The sequence below is a fragment of the Etheostoma cragini genome, chromosome 7, assembly GCF_013103735.1.
Source record: "Etheostoma cragini isolate CJK2018 chromosome 7, CSU_Ecrag_1.0, whole genome shotgun sequence".
Taxonomy (NCBI): Eukaryota; Metazoa; Chordata; class Actinopteri; order Perciformes; family Percidae; genus Etheostoma; species Etheostoma cragini.
In genome coordinates, this window is record NC_048413.1 from 6,317,796 (window position 1) to 6,336,821 (window position 19,026).

The following is a 19,026-nucleotide window of genomic DNA, read 5'->3' on the forward strand; positions in this document are numbered from 1 at the left end:
AAAATGTCTGTGGGAAGTGTCTGCATCTACACAGCCTGAGGGACACAGGGAGGCCAGGGAAAGTTCAGCAGCAGGTCACTCTTAATTGCACTGCAAAGGTCATTTCACTCTTTCGCCATCATCTCACTCTTGCCTCCACATTATCCTCCTCTAAGGGGTGAGCAGCAAAGAGAGATAGATGTACATGAGTGAGTCCTCCGCGGACTGATAAGCAGTGTGACCGCCTTGGGGGATATTCAGTGTTCTGCCAGTTAACATCGGCTGGAAACACATGATGGATTATTATTTTAATGCATGCCTGAATCACCTAAATTTTAAATGCATGTTTTGTGGCAGTTTTTTTGTTTGGGCTGAGACATAACTTATTTTTGTTAACATACAACTATATATCTTTAAATGCTTGCACGATATGACTAACTTGTGTGAATGGACTCATATTCTATGGTTTTGACATAACATTTAAAGTAATTTAAGAATATTAGACACTGCAGTTTGAGTGTTACTGATGGTCCTTCCAAGTAGAAGGTGCAACAAAGACAAAAGCCTTTTTGACCAACTGCGTCTGGGCTTGAGGTGCATTCAATGAAATAGTATTCTGTGACCCAGAGTACTTAACCCATAAGTACTCTGTGTAAAAGAAAGAAAATCAGATATATGTAACATGGGAGCCTGCCTGTAATCCTCTTATATATGAGGATATAAGAGCGAGTAAGCCAGCAATTTGATAGAGAGGGCGAACTCACTGTGGGGTAGAGTGTACAGTGATGGGTGAGGGGTCTGCAATTTGAAATAAAGCTCCATGATACACAGCATCCAACATCTGAAGACACTTTGATGTGGCATACATGTACAACAGATCCCCATAATCAACAATAGAGAGAAATGTGACATCAATTAGCCTTTTTCCGGCACAAATAGTAAAATAAGATTTGTTCCTCAAGAAAAAAACCTATAGCTTCAATTTCAAGTTCTGTATGTGAAGCTTAAAAGAAAGGTGATCATCAATTAAAAATCCTATTTTACCCTGATCAGTAACAATATTCCGGTTTGACTCATTCTTCCTTGAGTTTGAAAAGACTTTGGTCTTCTTAGCATTAAGCACAAGCTTTATTCCTAATTGATAAAGCTGTACTTGCAGTCCATTGAAAGCAGTTTGCAAGCATTCATATTCCTAATGGCAGCTGCATAAGAATAAATGTCAGTGTCATCTGCAGGGCGTGACTTATTTTGAGGCACTTGTCCTTTTTTCCATGCACAAAAGTCACTTGTCCGGGCAAAGATTTCTCATTTTATATTTTTTTGTGTCTTGCTAACAAAGAATTCGAACAAACCATTGAAAGCATCCAAAACTATCAACATAAATACAATTCAGCTGAAACAAATGCGTCCCAAGAACAGATATTCAGACAACATAATACAAAGTAATACTTTGCACGCCGGTGTGCAGTGTATCACCAGAGGTTGTGGGGACTTGACCAGTATTCTGTATAACCCATCATCCCATGATGTTTCACTTTATCATAACCTAGATACACTTTTTAAATATGTAAATAATCGCACCAAATCCATCTTTCTTGGCGATTTTAACATTAACTGGCTAGAGAAAAGCCGTAGGAAAAACTTAAAGAAGGCTCCTGTCAAAACACAGTCGTTGGCAGATGATGAAGGGCCCAACAAGTATCATGCAAACAAACTATCATAGATTTGATAGTCACTAACAGACCCCTGCAAATTATTACAACATACAATCCACTAACGGGGCTCTCTAATCCTGATATGACCATGGCAGTCCAAAAACCCACTAAGCAGCATTTATTAAACGAAAAATCGTGAACGAAAGTAAACCAGGGAACCCGAGTATCTCCAAAAATAAGCTGACACAAGTTGAAAATGATCTAAATAATTTAGACTGGAATAACGTTCCTCAATCAAACAATTTAGAAAATTGTTGTAACTCCGTGATGAATCTGCATTGTTCCTCTTCAATCGACTATCGGCCGAACCCTCCTTTCCAGCACCTTGGAGTAGACTTTACCAGGGAGGCTGACAAGTGTGATACCCCTGTAATTGGCACACAACCTCTGGTCCCCCTTTTTGAAGAGAGAAACCCCCACCCCGGTCTGCCACTCCGTAGGCAATGTCCCAGGCCTCCACGCAATGTTGAAGAGGCGTGTCAACCAAGACATCCCCTCCACACCCAGAACTTTCAGCGTTTCTGGACAGATCTCATCAATCCCTGGGGCTTTGCCGCTGTGGAGTTGTTTGACTACCTCAGTGACCTCCACCAGGGAAACAGACGATAATCCCCCATCATCCTCCAGCTCTGCCTCCACCTCAGAGGACGTGTCAGCTGGATTTAGGACTTCCTCAAAGTGCTCCTTCCATATTACCTCCTCAGTTGAGGTCAACAACGTCCCATCCTTGCTGATTGAGAAATACACTAAGACATTTAAAGGAAAAGTCTCCTTGCCATGGCTGAACAATGACACTCGTCAGCTAATGAAAAAAAACTGAACAAACTGAACTGCATTGAACAAAAGACAGAGTATTTTAAGAGTATTTAAAGGAAACTTTTAAAGGAATTTTGAACAAGCAACTCTGTCACAGCCCACAAAGTCTGAGCCATCAAAGCTTTTCCATATTAAGGTCAGTCAGGAAAAGTACAGAAAACCATTAATAAACTGAATAAGTCTAAGGAAAAGGATGTGTTTGGGTTGGACACCGCCTTTATCAGAACTTGCTGCCCTGCCCTGGTAAAACCTGGAACCCCCCCGGTAAACCTTTCCGTTGGAGTGGCAAATTCCCACAAAGTTGGAAACAAGCCAACTTGTTTCCAACTTTGGAAACTCCTAGAGAGTATCCCTTTAAGATAAAACATTTCCCATTTTGATTTTTCCAGACCAGTCGGAGAGATTGAGGGAAAATGATACAAAGTTGAAGTTATTTTATAAACCTTGAAATCCAGGGCGTTTGACAAAACATTTGGGGACTTAAAAGACATCCTACGTCTCTTTTTGACCGGGATTTGATCCTTTTTGTTTCTGCCACTGGAGCTCGCCATAAAATCACATGATGGTTCTATACTTCCAGAAAGATTCTCTAAAACAAGTCACATTAAAACAAAAATCACCATGAGGTTTCTTAAGGGTTACTTTGATGTCGATTTATGAGCACTGTCCCTGTCAAATAAACAAATAAATCAAATGAATACTAAATTCTGCCACATGAGGTCCCAGATGCGGGGAACATTGGCATGAAAACATTTTTTATTTTCTAAACATTCACAGCTATAACTAGCCTTTCAGTAATGTAATCAGTCATGGTCTTGCCTCGTGATGATTTATAGAAAAAGAGAAACTTCACACATGTAGAACCTTTAAATAATTTTATTATGGATTTTTTTCTCTTAAGAAAAAACAAACCTAAATTAAAAAAATAAAAACATGCAATGTTATGTTATTGAATGACAGTCGCTGGTGCAACTAAGCGTGTATAATACTTGAAAACATGTTCAGGACCATATATACTTTCTTGTATTACTGTTTTTGCTGAGATTTATGAGTTTAAAATGCTGCGTTCAAGTACTTCTAAGCTTTTCCTGCACCTTAAGACATGCAGAGAAGTTTAGTTTTTTTTTTTTTTTTGGTGTCTGAAACTAAATAATACAGTTTTGACAATTAGTATTGTGTTATTTGTATAGTAGCTGTCGTAGTATGAGTATAAGCAGTAGTCGTTGTTGTAGTTGGTAGGTGTGCTTTTAATTAACATCCAACAGCAATGTACAGAAATGTGACAGAATTGAAAATGTAGCTAATGTAGCCTAATGGCTAAATGTAGACTCTATGTCATTTCTACTATTACTATTACTCATACTAGGAATTATTATTACACACAGTAAAATCCTAACAGTCCAACATCTCTTTTACAACCGTGCTGCCCGACCATAGGCATTTTACATGTTTACCAACCCAGTGGTTGTTTAGTGTGGGATTGTCTGCGTGAGAAGTTTGATAGTTCCGACAGTCCTTGAAGACCACATTCATTACAGTTGAGGTTATTATGGCGCAGAAGAGGCTGAAGAGATCCGCAGCACCAAACTTTAATTTCAGCTCGATAGTACGGTGTTAACGCGTTACACTCATTAAAATTATTGATATCTGGTAAAGGCATATACTGGTAAGTTGTCTAAAACGCTGTTAGCATGTTTTTAAAGTATTTTTTTCCCAAGTGGTGGACAAATTGACAGTAGCAGTAACGTTACGTGATAGATAGATAGATCAGATAGATACATCACGAGCGTTAGCTACTAACTTTGTATAAACATGACTTTTATGTTCTTTTAGGCGGTGAATTAAGGGCACTTTAGTGCTTCAAAACCTTATTTGGTATGTAGACTTTAAGCTATCATAAACAACTAAACTAACTAACGAACTAAACAGCCCTCTACAACTTACATGGGTGTTTTGAACATTGAACCGATACGTAATGCGGCGGAAAGTTGGGCACAGTTAGCTAGACAGAAGGTATAAATGTACGTGCACCGTGTTGTTAGCATTAGTAGCTTTTAGTGACTGTGTCTTCGGGCCTGACACTGTATCTGAGCTAACGTTGTATCTAGCGTTAGCTACTACATTTGAATATTATCAAGGGCCAAACATGGCTTTGGAAAGACATTTTTCCTCTGGCCGAAGCCTCACTGTGCTCAACAATGAGGACTTGTATGGCTGCATGGCCTGAGCGATGCAAATTATTATAACCAATGTTGTAATGTAACTAACGTCAAGTACATTTACTCAAGTAGCTTGCTACACTTTGAGGTACTTGTACTTTGGTGTTTCCATTTTATTTTTACTTCTACACCACGTCATTTATTAGCTTTAGATACAGTTTTAGATTAATAATACAAAATAAAAATCATTGTGTCATGCATTAATATGTGAACACATAAACGCATCACTTATTTTAACCCAGTAATAAAATATATCTGATTATATATGTGAAATCGGTTTATATTGTCAATGTACCGTTTTATTGCAGCTGTCCTTATTTTTATACAAAATTAATTAAAACTACAAAGATGAAATTAAACGTGCCGAATTACTCCTGTTTAAATGCTGTTAAAACACTTATTAGTAGAATACAAATGTGATAAAATCATCTTTTCAATTATTGCGATAGCATTGTTGTATGCATTGTGGTATGCCACACAATGTCTATTTAGATGCTAACACTAAAAGCAATCAAAGTAAAAAATAAAAAAAAAAGTCAAATCCTACACATTGACTGTAATTTATATCTTAACAATGAAATTGAAAAATGGATAGTCTCAATGTTCAGATTGCTAGCAACCATTGAGCTACAAACTTGTTATCAATTGGCCGAAAGATTGATACACATTTAACACTTGTATTGTCTTCCCTTTTGGAACCCTTTCGTATCCCTCGGGGCAATTCTGAAATAAAATTTGACTTCATAATTTATTAACAAATATTCTCTTTTTCTCAATTTCAAACAATTGAGATGTATTTTTAGGGAATGCAATACGTCTCTGCTAGAACAAATTTAAAAATGAAAGTGTGATTCCTTTTTTCTTGTCATGAGGTTATAATTAAGGTTAAAAAAAAACACTATGTGTTCATTCTTATCTTGGAGAAAAAAATAAGTGGTCATATCCAGGATACATTTCTGAATTGAGTCAGGAATACATGTTTATTACAGAAAATAAGGTAAGGCCGTTATGTTTCAGATAGAAAAAATGAGCCATGAGCCAACCATTTTCCTTTCTGCAAAAATTTGAATGAGTCAATTTGACCCAAATACCATACAATGGTTAACTATAAATGTCCTCTTATTTTAGGTTGCTAGCATGTGAAAGCTCACAGACATTTTTTTACCCTTCAGAAAACATTCAACATTTAGTTTGGGTACGGTCATAAATATAATTGTAATTGACAATCAAATCAAGTCTACAGTTTTAATATACGGTAACTGAGTGAGGGATATTGTAGGCTGTCGGGACGATAACATTTACCGCTGATAAGCATAAGTCGTAGGTGGAAGGTTGGCAATTACTACTCACTGGACATTTTGACACCAATTGGTGGGCATTGGCTATGGATGAAGTACACAATGATAAACTGGTAAGAGAAAGTTACGTGTAAAAAATGTATCCAGCTAATTTCACTAGATCACGTTATTGTATTGTGTGAACGGTTAACTTCATTCTGTATGTGGAGTTTCTTTTACGGGGTGCGAATGTTCCACAAAAACAAGTTCCTTCCAGGAGACTATTTTGTAGAACCACCGTCTCTGCCTTCGGAGCTTAGCGGCACCAAAGACGATTGGGATTGTTTTAAAGAAAAGCTAACAGACCAGTGTTTATTTTTTCTTCTATCCTGAAATGGATAGTGTGGTTATCCAGATGTTACTCCATAACGCAGTGGAGTAACATCTGGCTCGTTATGGAGTAAGGTCTGTCAATGCGAGAATAACTTGGAACTAGGCTTATCATTGAAACATGAAATACTCTTCTTGATTTATTGTTATAAAGGGTCTGAGTATGAGACTTAACTTTTTGCGATCTTTGCAGACTGCATATTCAGAAACACCTTTACACTTGGTGCAAAAATAACCAGGGATTTCTCAGATTTAACTGTGGATGGGTGTAGTCTGTTTGACTTTTGATTACACCCAAGTGTAATGGAGTATTGCACCGGAGTGTAACTGATGCATTGCATGGAGCAAACACTAGGGTGCAAACACAATCAGAATGTTCTGCCGGGTGTACGTTCACTTTGAGTAAATGTGCTTCTGATTTCATTTAATGTAACTTTTGGGATATATAGCGCACTTCACTTTTGGTTATCATGCAAATGAAAAGCCAATGCAGATAATCTGCAAACTGCCAAAAAACAGCCCTATAACCTTTTATTTCAATCGATAATCGACTTCTTTATTCAATACATTTTAGTAACAAGACTAAACGACAAAGAGCTTTATGTAAAAGAGCAATCACAAACAAACATTCAATAATTTGTTTAATCAATAATGTGCCGCTTTGTTCAGTTACCAGACTGTACGCTCAGTCTCGATAAGTTCTACGTAGGGCTTTACTGACTTCAAGGACACCTCATCGGGACACAGTGATGGAAGAAGTACATAGGACTTATTTTACTTAAGTAAAAGTAGCAATACAACATTATAAAAAAATATTCAATTACAAGTAAAATTCCTGCATACCTTGTACTCAAGTTAAAGTACATAACTAGCAGCAAAATGTACTTAAAGGACACACTCAGATTTGTTTATCTATTAACTATAATCCTATACTATTTATTATTACTGATGAATTGTCATGTAAGTAGAATTTTAGTTATGCCAACGTGGAGCCAAAATGATCTTTAGATAAGTGTTGGGTAGTTAAATCTATAGCAATGCATCGTATTTTTATTAGTTGATTGAGTGTTTCATGTAAATTGTTGAGCTGCTATGTAACTATGTATAGTTGTGAAATAAATTTTGTGGAGTAATACCTTTACAAAAATGTCCTGCTTAAATTTAGTGGGCTATTTATATCAAATTTAAGTACTTTAGTAAACAAGTACATCAGAAGTATGCTTATAATTATGACAGTAGTGAATGTAGCCTACTTAGCTGAGACCCTGCTTGAATATGTGCTGTTGATTTTGAAGGACAGTGATGGAAACCATTTGAGCGACCAGGCCTCCTCAGATAGCCTCTTGTAGGGCTGCACGATTATGGCCAAAATGATAATCACGATTATTTTGATAACAATGTTGATTGCGATTATTCTCACGATTATTTGTTGATTTTTAACCAAAACAAATTTTATTGTCACATAGGCTATTTATAACTGCGAGAGGGAGTGTGATGGACGCTGCACGGTGCAGGAACAACTGATCAGTCTGAAGGTAGTAGCGGTAGATGCGCTATGCAAAAAAAACCAGAGCGTTCTATGAAATGACGCTTAAAAAAAAAAAAACGCTCGATCACGCAAATTTGATCGTGGGAAGTCAAAATCGTGATCGCGATTAAAATTTGATTCATTTGCAGCCCTAGCGTCTTGTCAATATTTTTTTTTTTTGCGTAGGAAGTTCCCAACCATAAATGCTATACATTATATTATAGATGAGACACAAATCCAAAAATAACTGTAAAACTAAAGTTAATAAGTTAGTGTTACATAGTGTTGAAAACGTCAAAAAAAGTAACAAACAGAAAAAGCGTTGTAAAAGGGACAAAAATGTAAGTCAAGCCTTGACAAAGTGTTGATTTTTTTAAATTTTGACGGGAAGACAACACAAGGGTTAACTACTGCTTATGCACAGGGCATCCTTTGTTGGATTTTGCGGTCTCCTACCTTTTCTTCAGAGGGCGTTCCGCTTCAAATCTTCAACTGGGAACTTGTCAATTTTGACTTCCACGTCAAATGGAACATAGCCCTAGCCTTGTGCTGGTCCCCCTCAGTGGGGGATGAGATGAGTGTGGTGTGGCTGCCTTTGTATGGCCAGGCTCAGCTGTGGAGAACCAGAGGGTGTATGTCACTCCACCGAGGCCGCCTCGGACCCAGCAGCCCGGAGCGACAGCAGTCAGAGCAGCTGTCTTGGTGTGGTTGTTAGCCCAGTACCAGGTGCTGTGCTCCACCACACGAATCTGAGCACTGTTGCAGAAAAAGGTCTTCAAGGTTATATGCTTCTTTTCATATACTCTGTCATGTACCCACAAAGTTTATATTCAAAACAGCCTAAGCTTGACACTTGCGAATTAAGATATTAAATATGAATAGCCAAGGTACTTCCATACACACTAAAGCTATTTCTTCTGAGTTGGCAAAAATGCAAAACAGTGTTGAAGCCTGTATGTAAATTGTCTTGTGGTGGTAATTCCAAGCTTGCACCAGCTAGGGGCATTGCTATTCTTTAAACCAAGAGATAGGGGACACAGTGTAAGCAGCTTCATGTAAACTGAGCCTTTTGTTGATGTACTCGTTTCACATGCACAGAACAGCTCCTGAATAAACATTATACACTCACTGAAAACTTGGACCGTTGGAAGCCAGATGGTTTTCTCTTTTGGATTGCAATAGAATCGCATGCCCCCAGAGGATGAATCCTACTGACTTTTCATTTAGCACCACCATGAGTTTGACTGTTGTGATTTTATGTGAATATCAACTACATATCTACTACATCTACACATCTACACCAGCTACTTGGTGGATCGCCATGAAATTGGGTTTATACATTGATGTCTCCCTCAGAGTTATTACTTAATTATTACATTGATGTCTCCCTCAGAGTTATTTGCAATACTTATGTTTAGAGTTTTCCTCTGGTCCATCACTAGGTAAAAGTTCCAATGCTTTGGTTTTATATATATTCAGTCTGAGCTGATGAATTTGTATTTTTGCTAATTAGCAAATGCTAGCATGCTAACTAAACTAAGTGGACCACGATGGCAAACATTTTACCTGCTACATCAACATGCTAACCTTGTCATTGTGAGCATGTTTGCATCATGCTCACAGCCTTAGTCAGTCTTTCTGATTATTTGTCTGTCTATAGATACACTAGTAACATTGTTCCCAAATACAGTAATGGACGAGGCCCCCAGGAAGTGCACTGTGCTTTGAAACCAATTTAACGTAGTGGGAGAAACAAATATCATTGCAACTTCTGTGTCTGTCACATAATGACATTTTTTTCCTATAAAAAGCCTGTGAAATGACTTGTTTTACTGTCAGCATGTGATCCATTGGGTCTGATAATATTGCAAAGTTCAGATGAGCCTCATGGTTAAATTGTTAAATCCCTATTTAAGTTAACGGAGCAATAAATCAGAAGTAGCCTGCTCGGCTGGAGGAAGTCTCTAGCGTCTTTGCTCTAGGGGCCACACACTGTGGATGGTGTGTGTAGTTTTAGTCAAACTTTTTGGGCTTTATGCGCCACTGAGGAACTCCTAATAGGAATGAACAGGGGCTCCACCTTGGCACTGTATTCAGGTTCTATTATATATCAATGGACTAGACCGTCTCATCAACCATTTTAAGGAATAGAAAATAAAGCCCACCACCTTACTCTAGAGTTTTGTCCTGCTGGATGCCACTAAAGTCCTCTGACTAACCGCATTGTACCCTGCAGTGTTTTGAATATAACTACAGGTCATGAGTTCAGCTCCTGGAGAAGACAGGCTCATACTGTTATAGTCATTGATAAAAAGGACATAGGGACCCTTTCTTTTTAATGTGGCTGGCTCTTATACTGGTCTCTCTGTACTCGTCAGTCATAGGGCTGAGATTGTTTCCCTCCCTCTCACCTAACTAGTATAAATTTCTGTCAGCTATTCCTGGTTGGTAAACACACCGGTTGTAAGTTGCTCAATACTTCTGACTGCTGCAATATTAAGCTAAATCATGGCTTTGCTCTTGGTAATAATACGTATAGTAAAAGATAAAACATATAATAGTTGACTCCAATTTTTTCATTCTTTGTAACACAGGGCAGTGGGAGTAAGAGATAAAACATGTAATAGTTGAATAGTTAACTCAGTGAGGGCAGTGGGAGTAAGAATTTGCAAACACAACTGAGTGACAGGAAAGCTCAGGTCTATGTAAGGAAATGTCATTATCCCCTCTAACATAACGGCAGTCACTTACACACGAGTAAAACTGTGTTTTTGCAGTTACGTGCATGTGTGGGGCTTGAGGTCTTCCAGTCTGCCTTTCAGGAGAGCAGTTTGATCCCTCAGAGCTACAGTATGTGCACCGCTGCATTGTTGAACCCTCGTGTGGAATGTGTAGTCCTTTGGCCAGAGGACAAGGGGCTTTATTACAACCTTTAAACAAATCACTGTACAAAGATACCTGTGTACTTTGAGAAGATAATCTTTAGATAGTGACATTATTCCTAGAACAGGCCTTCAACGTAAAGTAGGTACCTACTAAGTCAATAGCAACTAGTCTCTACAGTATAATCAAGGTAATGGATTATCATGTGGTGTTTCACTAAATTTGAACAGAAAGGAAAAACAATCCACATTTTTTCATATTTATGGCCTCAAGACAAAAAATATGAAATATGCAACAAGGTTTCTACAGTTAGCACAGGGCTTACAATATTTTGTATCGATTTAATGTTCCAGTTATTTTCTTTAAAATCTTCTCAATTAATTGCTTATTCGTTTCAGTCTATTTCAGTCAGAAAATAATATTGAATAATATAATAATAATATAATATTGTATTACAAACCCCCTCCCATCCATATCTGTGTCAATTTGTTTTCAGTCCAAATGCTAAAGATAGAGCAATGATATTAAATAGAAAAGCAACTCATTGTCTAAGAAGCTGGAACCAGCGATGGTTGCCACAAACAATTAGTCAATCATCTAAATAGATGCTGGTTTGTTTTCTGATTACTTCTGTTGTTGCCAGGCGTCCAAAGATTGGGATTTTTTTCAGCTTCACTCTAAGTAGTAGTACAATTTCTGACCGAACCAATCTAAATATTGACAGTTCAGTTGAATGAAAAAAATGAGCAATGCCCATTCTTGTATAATAAAGCGAATAGTGTCCATTTGAAACATACCTACATTGGTAATCGGTGAAGGGTTCCGTATGTTAAACTGACAAGGCTGCGGGGGGGGGTACCTCATACCAAAAACATTGGGAACTAATAATGGCTGCTCTAGTTCAGTTTTCTATAATACCGTGAGACAAGGAAAAGCAGTAAATCTTCAAATTCCAGGAGCTAGAACTGTCATATATTTACAATTAGTGAATTTCTAACTTGAATTAATTGAACACAAAGTGCAGCTAAACCTCGTAGCCAACTGAAATGTATGTAAATGTACAATTTTACCATTCATAACCGTTCTGAATGCCTCATGTTGATTGCGGGTATAGTTTTTGACTCCCAACGCGTCCCTCTTCCTGTGCGTCAGCTGTGATCAGAGCAGGTATGTGCTGTTGTGCTGCTTTGGTTAGCTGACAGCAGAGTGTTCTGACAGGAAGCTCTGTGGGTTGTGCTGATGGTGGTGAGGAGGCCCGGGCTCAGCTGGCTCCTCTCTCAAAGACCACTTACTTACACTGACTGACCACAGAGACATACCAGTGGGGGGAGAGCATGTTTGGTGTTCTCCTTAAGGCCCCCCCCACCCCCACCCTTGCCTGGAAATGGACACTGCTGGTATATTTATAACCCTTAAGCACAAGCGAGCTCTGTATCTTAAACACAGTAAGAAGCTGGAGCTCGAATGTACCGAGTCACGCTGAGATCCGCTAGATTCTTCTGGACTGTTGTATGTGCTCATCGGGTAGGAAAAAATAAGTTTTTACTGTTTTTTTTTGCAAAACGATTTTTGCCTACTTTGGTTACATTTCTTACATGTTGGATGTCTAATTTTTCAAGTAACCACTACTTATCAGTGAAATTAGCTGATGGAAATTAATTTGTTCTTTGCTTTAAGACATTTCATTTGGTGTCAGAGGTTGTTGAAATGTAAATTTATTAATCTCTTTTGCTTTTGTTCTTTGCTTTTTTTTTACTGTAATACTTGATGTTAAATGCTGTTTTAAATATTGCCAACCTTCCCCATCACAGACCACTGGGTATAGATTTGGTTGTATAGGTTTGACAACATGCTATAAGAGCTGTCACAATTAATGAATGGAATCGTCAGCTACATTTAGACTTAGACTTCTCTTTCTTAATCCTTTTGGAATGAGTCCTTTTAAGTAAATTAAAATTTGATAATCTTCAATCATTTATGTAATTCTTCAATCAAAAAAATCCTCAATGTTTCAGCTCCTCAATTGTGAGGATTTGCTGCATTTCTTGCTGTTAAGTGATTGTAAGCTTTATATATTTGGGACTGTTGCTCGGTCAAAATAAACAATTTGAAGACATGGGCTTTGTGATGGGAAGCTGTGATTGGTATTTTTCTCTATTTTGTGACATTTTATAATTGCGGCCCTACATTTTGTGTAACATATAATGATATATACAATGTGTTGCGTTAGAATTTGATGTATGTTTCTAATGTTTATCTGTTTTAGAGAAATACATAATTCTGACCACAACCAGAAACTGAGACACCAGAGGAGAGATGGAAAAGCCGGTCTTGCAGACACAAGCGTCCACCCTGCCTTTCTTCGATACGGCCCATGCCTTCAACCTGCTGCGGGGGATCCATGAACTCCGTGCAGAGCGTAAGTTTTTCGATGTGACTTTGTGTGCCGAGGGCCGCGAGTTCCACTGCCACCGCACAGTGTTGGCCGCTGCCAGCACATACTTCCGGGCCATGTTTGCAGGAACTTTGAGGGAGAGCGTTATGGACCGAGTAGTTCTACACGAAGTGTCGGCCGAGCTTTTAGGCCTGCTGGTGGACTTCTGCTACACCGGGCGGGTCACAGTCACCCAGGAGAATGTGGACGTCCTGCTCAAGACGGCAGATCTGTTTCAGTTCCCCTCTGTCAAAGAGGCCTGCTGTGCTTTCCTGGAGCAGCGCCTGGACGTTTCCAACTGCTTAGAGATCCAGGACTTTGCCGAGGCCTACGCTTGCCGCGAGCTGGCGACCAGTGCTCGCCGCTTTGTCCTCAAAAACATAATGGAGCTGGCCAAAGCAAAGGACTTTGAGCGGTTGCCGTGGAAGCGCCTCTTTGAGTTTCTGTCAGATGACGAGCTCTGCGTGGACAAAGAGGAGGCAGTTTATCAGATCGCCGTGCACTGGGTGAAGGCTGACCTCAAGCGAAGGCTTCACTACTGGCCCGAGCTTCTACAGCAGGTCCGACTCCCCTTCGTCCGGAGGTTCTTTCTGTTGGCCCACGTGGAGAGCGACCCGCTGGTCTACCTGTCGCCAACCTGCCTCCGTATGGTGAACGAGGCCCGTAGCTTCCAGTCCTGCGAGTACGACCGCCACGACAGGCCCTGCCACCGAATGCGGCCGCGGCCGTCCACGGGACTGGCCGAGATCCTGGTGGTGGTAGGAGGCTGCGACCAGGATTGCGATGAGCTGGTCACAGTGGACTGTTACAACCCCCAGACCGGACAGTGGCGCTACCTGGCTGAGTTCCCCGACCACCTTGGGGGGGGCTACAGCATAGCTGCCCTCGGAAACGATATGTATGTCACAGGTAAGTTATTCAGAGAGAAAGTATTATTCAAAAATCTTTTCAACACAGTATAAATATTGAGGTCTGACATGAAAGCTCCACTTTCAACATTACTAGTGGAAATTTGCATTGAGGAAATTAAAAGGAGTATAGAAAATGTATGTATATAAATAGGGCTGTACAATTATTCAAAGTTCGATTTTGGCTCCTTGAAATCAAAAAACAATATAATCGAGAAAAACACATTACATTTTACAAGTAAATGCTTATTATGTATGTTCAGAAAATAATTGTGAGCCCCAGTATAAATGTACCCCAGAATATGACTTACTCCATCTTGAGGTTAGACTTCAGCTTTATCTGGTGTCCCACTTACCGAAGGACAGGCCACACAGACAGTGTGCAGCGGTTACAGTTGCTGCGTATATGATATTCGCTGTAATGTGAACGCTCCAGCCAGGAGATTTTCATTCACATACATATGATACATATGATTAGATAATGTTGACAGGCAGATTTAGATTTGATTTTATAACCTTTCATTTTACATAACAGTACAATTGTGTAAAATTTAGATACAAATGTATTAGGAAGGTACTTAAGGCTTTTAAAGGGCAACAAAATGGCAAGTAACAAAGTTTGTGTGTTTTATGTATGTGTGTGTGTGTGTGTGTACATAAATTATGCTTTTCTTTTGCCATGCCGACAATTGCACAAAAAAAAAGAGTGGGGTGAAAAGTGGGCACACTTTAAGAATGCAGCAAACATGTCGGCAGTGTGGAAGCACAGTCAAACAACAATATTTAACGATAACGATCCTTAATGCAAAAAAAACGCATTCAGTAATTGGCCATGTTTTTCATCATATCCATTTTTGGCCCAAAAAAATAATTTCTCTACATCCCTAGCAGCAATAAATGTAAACCAATGATGCATATTACCCGTAGAGACATTGTCTGTGTCCTCCAGGTGGCTCCGATGGCTCCCGCCTCTACGACGGCGTGTGGCGCTACAAGTCAAGCGTAAACGAGTGGACAGAGGCGGCGCCCATGCTAAAGGCCCGGGAGTACCATAGCTCCAGTGTGCTGAAAGGTCAACTCTATGTGGTTGCGTCGGACAGCACGGAGCGCTACGATCAGGCTCTGGACTGCTGGGAGGCCTTGGCGCCAATGCTGCACGCCATGGACAACTGCTCGGTCACCACGTGCGGCGGACGCCTGTATGCCATAGGCTCCCTGACCGGGGAGGACACCATGGCCATCCAGTGCTACGATGCAGACTCTAACCACTGGTCCATGGTCAGTTGTGGAGAGCTGCCGCCGTGGTCCTTCACACCCAAAACTGTGACCCTCAAAAGCCTCATCTACTTCATCAGGTAAGGAAAAAACACAACTTGAGTATTTCCATTTTATGCTACTTTATACTTCCACTCAACTACATTTGAGTACTTCTTCCACTTCTGGAAAACACTTTATTAAAAAGGCATCTTACGGTGTAACTACCATTTTTTTTTTCTCAACCTGGTACCTATGTTCCTATGATTTTGTGTCTAAGTGACTGACGGGAACAACAATCTTTGACGTTGGTCCAGTATTAAGCGAGATCGCAGCAGTTGTCAGCAGTGTAACAAGCCATTATGTAAATGAATAGGGCAATCGTCCAGCTTGTAATTACCTCCACAGAAGTGCTAGTTTTGTCACTGACAGGCTCAGATTAATATTCTAAGTGTTTGACAACATTATGGAAAGGACTTCTTAGGTCAATCCTTCAGTTAAAGAGTTAGATCCTTTTTTCAAACATAAAAACATCCCAGAAATTGCGTTTGCTAAACCTTCCTGACTCCATGTAAATAACCAACAATTTTAGCATTGTAGACTACACTCCATTCAAAGTAGACAGAAACAAAATAAGCCGTTTTGGGTTGTCTTTCCAACTTTTCTAAACATCACAACTCTAGCTTTGGTTGAAATAATCTCAATTTACATGTAAAAACACGTTGGCTCGGGCGCCCGGATAGCCCAGTTGGTAGAGCCGGCGCCCATATACAGATGTTTACTCCTCAACACGGCGGCCGGGTTCGATTCTAACCCTGTTCCCCTTCCGAGTCCTCTTCGTCTTTACAACCAAGGAGTATCACACACGAAGGCTGCAGCAGCAACCAACAACTCCCTGCTCTCACTCCTGCTCCTCATCCTGCTGCTTTTGTAAACATTAAATAGAAATGACCTTTTGCTGCATGTAATTCACCCTCTCTCCCATTTCATGTCTTCAAGTGTAAAATAAAGGCTTTAAAAATGCTCCAAAAAATGATCTCAAAAGAAAATATGTTGCCTCTACACACACTAAAAGTATTGCTTTTTTTAAATGGAGTCTGCTAAGTTCAGATCCAGCAACTTCAGATCTGTTTCTGGTTAAACAGAAACGTCTCAAAGAGGTTTTAAAGGTCTCTCTCTGTAGGGATCCTTTTCATAATGCTGTCAGACACTTAGAACATTAATCTGAGCCTGTCAGTGGGAAAACAAGCGCTTTTGTGAAGGTAAATACAAGCTGGACGATTGCCCTATTAACTTACATTGTAGCTTGTTTAGCCGCTACACTTAATACTGGACCAGTGTCAAGGATGGTTGTTCCATCAGTCGCTTAGACACATAAACATAGGAAAAAGGAGAATGTGGTGCTTTTGGACAATACTAAATCAATGTGCAGAATATCTTAATTATCTTATAAAAGTGACAATACAAAGGGAAAGTTAGTTAGGGGTTAAATATACAGTTAAATTATTATTATTTAAAATGAGCTGTCTCACATGTAGACTACAGGGATGTGATTCATTATTTAAAAGCCAGCAGTAGTCAGTGATGTTTGCATGACTACATTTGAAGTAATGATTGTTTTAGCTGTAGCTTGACTTTGGCGTCTTTCTATTTGTAGGGATGACTCCGCCGAGGTGGACGTTTATAATCCTCAAAAGAACGAGTGGGACAAAATTAGTCCGATGACCCAGGTTTGTATTTGACCACTGACACCAGTCTGCCAGCATGCTTTATTATTAGTAACTGATCTGTAATTCTTCTGACCTTTGAACAGAAGTGTCAACAACACTGCATTGGGTCCAAAGATGAAAAATAACAACAACTGCTGTGTGTCACTACACAGCAGGAGCCTTTTTAATGGCTTCAGTTTGATAACTTCAAGCTTTGTTGGAAGGGAGTGTAATGATTACTGCCTTTTAATAATACGACATCATCCAATCCGTCCCGAAACTGTCAAAAGGCAGTAAAAGCTCGTCTGATGAGTCCAAAGTGTAGCTAAATAAATCGATAAATAAAATCATACTAGTGATGGTGTAAAAAGGATTATAAAGTTGTTGTTTTTGAATTTTCCTTCCCTTGACTTCCTTTCACTTATATTTTACCAGCGTTTGTTCTTGGTCTCATTTCTTTCATCCAGGTCCACGTTGGAGGCAGCGTGGCAGCCCTGGGCGGTAAATTATATGTATCCGGTGGGTATGACAACACGTTTGAGCTGTCGGATGTGGTGGAGGCGTACGACCCGACCACCCGCTCGTGGACTCTTGCTGGACGACTGCCTCAGCCCACGTTCTGGCACGGCAGCGTCAGCATATTCCGCCAGTTCATGCCGCAGGTGTCCAGCGCATTCGAACCTACCGACATACCCGAGTCAAACGCCATCCACCTGCACCGGCACCAGCGCTCACAAGCGCTGCACAATCTCAACAACAATCTCATCCCAAACCAGAACCAGGACGTGAACCCAGCACACTGAGTTTGGACCCAGAAACCCACGTTAACGTTTTCAGTGCGTTCTCCCTCATTGTCTGTTAACTAGCTGAATTACAGAGAGACCTGGTGTTTCTTAGCCCCGTTTGGTCTGCCTTCAAATTAAAGGTCCAAACAGTTAGAGTTCGTTAACACTAGATCAGGTGGTCCGGCGATTCGCAGCAGGAGTGCGCGGTGGTGGGAGTTTCACTTAAAAGGCCCATTTGTGTGACATCCTGTTGTGTTCTTTAACCCACCAATGTAGCACGGGTAGACTTTATATTTCACAATGTTTGTTTTCCACCACAATGCTTTTAAATCTTGACATTGCCGACCGTACATGAAGGCAGCTTATTTCACGGAGAAAGAGGGAGAAAAGAGACGGAGCCGCTGTGCTTTGTGCTGCAAACAGTCAGCTGTTACACAAACTCCTAGGCACTTAAGTGCTTGTGTTTAGTTTTTAACCTTGATGGGATTTTTCCTGGGTTTTCAAAGTGTCAATGACGGCAAATGCCCTTGTGCATATAGGTGACATCATTGCGCAATCATTTGCTTAAATCTTAGTGGTTGTTGGTTGAAGCGAGTGATACGGCACTAATTAATTTTAAACTTAACAGTGGCCATTTTGAGACAGTCTCTACTGGAAGGCATTCATGGTGTTGCAATTGTGCTGACGTGAAAAGCAACAGAAATAGTTGATGTGTGAAGAATAAAAAATAGGGCGACCCTGGCTCTTTACTCACCTCCACCAATCTTAACCATTACGGCCTGAAGTGAGTGTGTGTGTGAATGTCAGATCGTCGGTTACAGAAATTCTGCAAAGCATACTGGCAGCCTCATCCTAAACGTCTTTTTTTCCTCTAACACCAGAATAATATAAATAATTTTTAAGTGCAGCGTCTTATTTGCCCCACTCTGCGTTAAGCGGTGATGGGCTTTTTAAGCAGAAAAAAAACCATGGTTGGTAAGAGCCACAGTTGTAGTGGGTGTTTTCCCTCTCTTGGCCACAAGGGGCAGCCCATTCCACACATATAAACAATCTGGAAAAGCTGTCCAAAGGTGAGATTTCGGCTTTATGCTTGTTTCTTAACAAGTTGTTTTTGGCGTTACAAGAGAGA

The 19,026-nt window shown here is 40.0% G+C and overlaps 1 protein-coding gene and 1 long non-coding RNA gene across 3 annotated transcripts; both read left to right on the top strand.

Moving 5' to 3' along the window:
* The first annotated feature begins 1,137 nt into the window (after window positions 1-1,137).
* Window positions 1,138-19,022, top strand: LOC117947929. Its single transcript, XR_004657359.1, has 3 exons — window positions 1,138-1,151; window positions 2,456-2,460; window positions 18,856-19,022. It is a non-coding gene; the product is annotated as an uncharacterized LOC117947929 (long non-coding RNA).
* On the top strand, window positions 3,983-18,777 carry klhl21 (kelch-like family member 21). Of its 2 annotated transcripts, none has more exons than XM_034877290.1 (5): window positions 3,983-4,176; window positions 13,074-14,150; window positions 15,099-15,504; window positions 17,061-17,133; window positions 17,580-18,777. In XM_034877290.1, the coding sequence occupies exons 2-5, from the start codon at window positions 13,124-13,126 to the stop codon at window positions 17,913-17,915; spliced, it is 1,842 nt and encodes a 613-aa protein (XP_034733181.1). In that variant the 5' UTR covers window positions 3,983-4,176; window positions 13,074-13,123; the 3' UTR covers window positions 17,916-18,777. The 2 variants fall into 2 exon arrangements, with proteins under 2 accessions (XP_034733181.1, XP_034733182.1); XM_034877291.1 differs by lacking the exon at window positions 3,983-4,176 and adding an exon at window positions 11,987-12,331.
* Window positions 19,023-19,026: the final 4 nt, after the last annotated feature.

Bases quoted from the DNA above. Each gene is read 5' to 3' on its own strand.
- klhl21 (XM_034877290.1), top strand. From the start codon at position 13,124: ATGGAAAAGCCGGTCTTGCAGACACAAGCGTCCACCCTGCCTTTCTTC. The intron at 14,151-15,098 runs GTAAGTTATTCA...TGTGTCCTCCAG, and splicing joins AAACGATATGTATGTCACAG to GTGGCTCCGATGGCTCCCGC. The intron at 17,134-17,579 runs GTTTGTATTTGA...TCTTTCATCCAG, and splicing joins AAATTAGTCCGATGACCCAG to GTCCACGTTGGAGGCAGCGT.